General features: G+C 40.0%; 1 protein-coding gene across 1 annotated transcript in view; it reads left to right on the plus strand.

Moving 5' to 3' along the window:
• TXNDC12 (thioredoxin domain containing 12) overlaps positions 1-3278 on the plus strand; it is a 30812-nt gene extending 27534 nt beyond the window's left edge. The window contains exons 6-7 of the mRNA XM_061121902.1: positions 388-471; positions 2423-3278. Of these exons, the coding sequence (XP_060977885.1) occupies positions 388-471; positions 2423-2502 (164 nt within the window). The 3' untranslated portion in view covers positions 2503-3278. The remainder of the gene's footprint in view (positions 1-387; positions 472-2422) is intronic.
• The last annotated feature ends 3223 nt before the right edge of the window (positions 3279-6501 follow it).

The following is a 6501-nucleotide window of genomic DNA, read 5'->3' on the forward strand; positions in this document are numbered from 1 at the left end:
CAGCTGAGGCAGTGGGATACTATAACCAGACAAATATCTTTTCAGAAACAGTTTCCTGGGAGAGATTTAATGACCACCTTGTCTTTGATCAGCATTCTGCTAGATTCTACGGGGAATACAAATAAAAATATAGGATCCCACTATCATCAAGCAGAAAAGGAACATGCCAGAAAGATGGAACAGCATATTGGCATGGGTGGGGGTGGGGGTGGGTTGTGTCCAGGGAATTCCAAGGGATTCATTTTGATCGCGATGTGAAACACAGGGGGAGGGTGGTGAGTTATGGGCTGCAAAGATGGGCGGGTCTCGTTTTCCAGAAGCCCTAGTATATCATATAATGCTTGAAGTACCTGTCTGTTGTAGTTATTGCCATTTTGTCTACAATAGATCCCAGTGGCAAAGTACGTCCTGAAATCATCAACGAGAATGGAAACCCCAGCTACAAGTATTTCTACATCAGTGCTGAGCAAGGTATGGTTATGTTGAGAGAGAAGAGAGAGGGTTGCTGCTAGGTTTAACTGGAGTGAACCACATGCAAGGTTGTATAGGAAACTAATTCAGCAGGTTAACTAAGCATCTTCTGCATCTGGCTTTTGGCTAGGTGCTGTGTAGGATATAGAAGAAAGAGAAGAGCGAGCCCCTCTTCTAGCTTCTTACAATCCAGTAGAAGGCTAACTGACCCATAGGAAACTAGAGAACTGAGGCTTCCAGAAACAGTTGCTTGCCCTTGGACTCACAGTTAATAAGTCACAGAGCCAGGATTTCAGTCTACAACTTGGTTTTTTTCACTTCATTAACACTATTCTTGTAAGAATTCAAAGGAAGGGGAATGCTGTTAGATGATCAATTCTGAAAGGTTTCATAGATAGTGAACTAACTTGATCTAGACAGATAAGAATTTGTCTCTTTGGTCAGATATGAAGAGGACATTTCAAGCTAAGGAAGCAAGGGAAAAGTGTGTGTGTGTGTGTGTGTGTGTGTATGAGGTGTAGCCCAACATGAGTGCATGAGTTACGCTAGAGGGGATGATAACTGGATTGAGTCTTGAAGAATGTGACCTAACCAGCAGAAGGATGTGCAAAGCATTATTTAAGACAGAGGGAACAGCGTCAGCCCAAACATGTGAGGGAAGATTGAAATCATAAGTCAGTCATGCTTTTTTGTTCTCTAATCCTGAGTGCAACCATTCTAGAGGCAGAAGTTGGAATTCATGCCACATACTGTCACTGTTTTCCTTCTGAATTCTCCCTGCCATCTGTAAAAGAGGGTTATTTCTTAAGTTGCCGTGTGTCTTCCTTCGCCGTGCTGCCAGTTTGTTGATCATTTTATGTTTTGAGTCCTCAGCACTCCTATTTCTCAGAATAGGGAGAGGAAAAATCTGGAGAGGTTATCCTCTCCTTCCCAAGGGTAAGGAGAATGTTATCTTGCCTACCCAAAAGCAGATCCCTGGAGGCTGGTATTAGAGGGAAGTTTTCCACATGGAAAAGGGCAACTGAACTTCAGGTCCCCAACTCTTGGCCCTTGAAATTCACCTTCCTTTTAGAATTTCATGCAGTTACCCCTGCCATCTTGACATGGGCATCATCCTTTAATATATTAGTCCAGATATGGACACAGAACCCTTACCTGAATTCCCCATGGCTCAGCTGACATGAAGCTGAAATATTCAAACCTGGCTTTACTAAATGCTTGGGCAAAACTAAAGGGGTGTAACAAACTTTACTACCTGCTATGTTTTCTGAGATCCACAGACTGTGGCTCAACCCTAACACCTGGCCTGCCATTGTATAGGGAGCCTATACCCAGCTTCCCTCCTTGATTCCTGAGACAGACAAGAAGATTCATCTCCTGTCTACCCAGGGCCTGCCTTCCAGGTTTCTCTTTTGCCTGAGAACTTGACTTCTTCCATACATAATTGGTCCTGGACATGACCACCTCTTTCTGTGAAGGCCATCCTCCCTCTAAGCACACATACTTGGTCACATTATCAGTGTAACCCCCAAAGAAAATGAAATAAATGCAGCATTCATCCTGAACAGGTGATGGAGATGATAGGAAGATGCTTTCTATCCCCTTAGTGTCATGTGTATTTCCAGCTTATGACAGGGGTTCAACTCTAATCCTGGAGGGTAAGCCAAAGGAACTGCTAAATAACATTTTTGTGGGACCTCATAGTTTACAAAGGATATTTATTATTCATTCTCTCATTTAATTTTTATAATCTGTTTGAAGTTAGTAACATCACCTTATTTATAGATGAGAAAACAAATTCAAGAGACTCTCCTGGGCTAAAATCCAGAATTAGATCTTAAATCCAGATCCTGTGCTCCTCTTACATGTCTCCTAAAACATAAAATTATGTGTTGATTGTCAAATATGAAAAACCTGCTTCATACTTTTCCCCTCAATGTTTATTTCACAGTTGTTCAGGGGATGAAGGAAGCTCAGGAAAGGCTGACGGGTGATGCCTTCAGAGAGAAACATCTGGAAGATGAGTTGTAACATGAATGCATCCCTTCTTTCCTCAAAGTTATTGTGCTGGAAGAAAGCAGCAGGGAAGGGAATACTGAGGAATCAGAACAATTGAATGGATCAGGAAACCTTGCTCCTTCCCACATGGGAAGGGGCCCTCTCACTGTTGGAAGAGTTCTGCTGCCAGAAACTGGTCTCCATGTTTGTGATCCAGCAGAATGTGGCAGACTTCCTTGTCCTGTCCCCTCTCACCTAAATATCTCTTTGTCATTGAAGGTAAAGAATGACACCTTTTGACAAAAAACTTGAGCCATTTGGAGATTTACTCCTCACACTGCAGTATTTGAATCTTTCCATTCCTCCTGCTTAACTCACCTTGGTGGTGAAAAGAGACCAGAAGCGTCTTCTTTATAATGTTAAAAATTGCGGAAGGAGCTTGTCATTTAAGACAACAAATTCTAAATGTAAAGCTGTAATTCTGCCCCACCAAGGAGCTCAGCCTGTCTCTTCTTTTTCTCCTGGGAATAATCTTGGGCTTCTTCCTGAATGCCTGCAACTTCCTTCCTCTTTTCTGGCTTGGCTTCCCTGTCTGCGCGCATGCGTGTGCAGGAATGGCTGTGTGCTCTGGACTGGCCCCAGCTGGAAGCATGCTTTCTTTCCCCCCGTTAACTGTTGAAGAAACCTTCTAGCCCTAGATGGAGCCATTTTTGTCAAGTCGTCAACTGTATTTTTGTACTGGGATTAACAACAAAAAAAGAAAAAATATTAATTGTTCCATTAAACTTTAATAAAACTTTAAAAGGAAATGTGTTGTGATGGCCTTTTTCTTATTGGGGAATGGAGGGAGAGCACTTCAGGAAGAAAACTAACCTTGAGGGCCTAATCCAGGAGCTCTATCTAGGGCTGTTCCCACACCTGCATCTCCCACATTCTCATGGACATCAGAACTTGTCTCTTCTACTTTTCAAATACCCAAATTCCCTCCATCCTCACTGTCACTGTTTGTACAGGACAGGCCTTTTCTACTTCCTGTTTACTGTTACGGCCTGTGACTTGACTACTTGCCTCCGATAATCTCTCCTGTCATCCATCCTCCTTAACTTCCCTCAGAGTAATCTTTCTAAAACACAGATGCGACCATGTCACTCCCCTGCTTAAAGCCTTTCCTGCCTCCTTCAAGAAAACAATGTTAACAGAAAATATTGGGGCCTCCCTGCATCAGAGTCTGCATTTGCTGTTGCGTTTGCCTGGGCCACTCTTCCCTGTGCCGTCTACAGGCTCTGCACCATCATTTCTCACTAAAGCTTCACTGACTTTGTTAGTAGTAACAGCCTACCCTCCCCTACACTCTCTTTCTCTTTCCCCTGTATATTATTTCAGCAGTATAAAAAGAGGGATCTTATACGGTATCACCTCCACTGGAACACTGAGAGTGACGGAGGCACTGTTCGTAACTATGCTGAAGTTACAAGTTCATTCTCTACCTCTTTCTTTGAGAATGTAAGCTGCAGGAGGGCAAGTACTTCAGTGTTATTCAGAGTATATGACAAGATTCTTGAAATGTCTGACACAGGAGATATTTAGGTAATAAATATTTATTAAATGAATAAATTGGAGAATTTTAAAAAATGGCAACCCACTCCAGTGTTCTTGCCTGGAAAAGCCCACAGACAGAGGAGCCTGGCAGGCTACATGGGTCACAAAAGAGACGTGACTTAGTGACTGAGCAGGCAAGCACACAGCATTGTTGTAACAATCCTGCCTAAAAGGTTAACTGATTTTCTGAGAGAATATAGCTTAGTTTGATTTACTGTTTTTTAAAATATTTATTTACTTGGCTGTGTCAGGTCTTAGCTGTGGGACAAGGGATCCTCATTGCATCATGCTGGATCTTTCCTTGCGGCGTTTGGGCTTAGTTGCTCTGTTAGCATGTGAGCTCTTAGTTTGCCAACCAGGGATCGAACTCTCAACCCTTCACTGCAAGGCAGATTCTTAACCACTGGACGACCAGGGAAGTCCTTGATTTACTATGAATTAGGGTACAGACATTTTACCACTTTATAGAGTTATATGTTAACTTACAGAAAACTAATAAGCAAATGATTTCTTTCCCAGGGAGAAGATAGGTCCATTAACCAGTTTTGTATCTGATTTAATAATTGTATTTCAACTTTGAATTGGTTTTTGTCATCTTGCTGGTCCTTATTAATAAGTTAAAACTTTTGCATATGCTTAGAATCTGTTTGAAAATTTTTTTTAACATTTTGCAAATACTCGATATAAAAAATAGAGTTAATGCTGAATCCTGTCTCATTATAGCTGTAAGTAATGTTCTTCCCACAGATACATGATGATATTTTTAAAAAGTCGTGTCAAAAAAAGAAAAAAACAAAGTCATGTCACTGAGATGTATTTTTATTAAAGTTTTAATAAAACTTTAGTGTTAATTATTATAATTTGTGATGTGTGTTGTTTTGATTGACATACTAATAATAATTCTTGTAACAATAGCTGAATCTGAAAGAAAAATTTTAACTCTGGGATTTCAGCTTAAGTTCCCCTAAAATCAGGGCCTGAGATAAGGCCTATACAGGTAATATATTTTAGGAAGAGATTTTAAGGAACAGGCCTGAGGGACTAGTAAAAGTGAAGCACAGGAGGGAGAACCAACGTAGAGTATATTATTGAGCTGGTTACCTCATTGGTCCAGCGTTGCACCGAGGAGCTAATTTCCTGGAAGAACAGACACAGAGGCGACAAAGAGCCATGGAAGCATAAAACAAGAGATAAGGGAATGCAGCTTTATGGTGGTATCCTCAACCTCCAAATGTAGCTGGTTACCACAGTGACTGCCAAAGCAGGAAAAAGATCCAGAGGTTGTAAAGTAGGGTACAAAAACTGTCTAACATATCTTAGATTCTTATAGCCAAAGGAAATTTTAGCATTTTAATTCCAATTAAATATATGTATTTACTATTGAGAGGTATGACATGGTGATGGTCAGTAAGAGAGGTTTAAGCATATAAGTCCTTTGTGTGTACTCAGTCACACAGTCATGTCCAACTCTTCGTGACCTCATGGGTTACAGCCCACTAGGCTCCTCTGTCCATGGAATTTTCCAGGCAAGAATACTGGAATGGAGTGCCATTTCCTACTCCAATAAATACATTATGTTATTTTATAATTCTGTGGATAGAGTGAAATACAAATTCAAAAAGAAGAATGATGTAAAATTCCCAATTGTTAAGAGCCTGTCCATCTATTAATATAATTCTGTGGATAGAGTGAAATACAAATTCAAAAAGAAGAATGATGTAAAATTCCCAATTGTTAAGAGCCTGTCCATCTATTAATTTTAAGTGAATAAGGTGGAAAAAAATTAAGTGGGTAAGTGGATATAAAATTCCTGTGGTACTTAGGCTCTAATGGATATATTTTTAAAAAGTGACATAACAACTTTTTCTAAATGTTAATATTTACAGCAAAAATTATGTCCTTTGCAATTATTTAAATGGTGATGCTTTTAGATGTCAACTTGAAAGTACATAGTTTTCCAAAATTCTTTCAGGGGTCATGCAACCATAGAAGTTTCAAGATTAAAGGTTTCGAACATTCTTCATCTGCAAATATTTATACAGCACTGTGTGCTAGGAACTGTTTTAAATCCTCCAGTCACATTAACTCATTTTATCCTAACAATAAACTGATGGATTTGGTTTCCAAATCCATTTCCATCATCCTCTGTGCTTTATAAAATAATAGATAGGGGTATGGAGGCACACAGTGGGTAAGTAATTCACCAAAGCTACTGGGATCAGAGTTGGGGTTTGAATGTGAGCAATTTGGCCCCTGTATCTATGCCTTTAACTACTGCACCATACTAGGTAATTTGTATTCAAGTCAACCAACTCAAGGATTGCATCAATGACTTAGGCTGTGTAGCAACTATAAATCTTCAAACCAACTAATACAATTACAAAAAAAAGAGAAACAATTGTATATTCCAATAACAATTCCTTTTTAAACTGT

The sequence above is a fragment of the Dama dama genome, chromosome 20 (assembly GCF_033118175.1).
Source record: "Dama dama isolate Ldn47 chromosome 20, ASM3311817v1, whole genome shotgun sequence".
NCBI classification, from domain to species: Eukaryota; Metazoa; Chordata; class Mammalia; order Artiodactyla; family Cervidae; genus Dama; species Dama dama.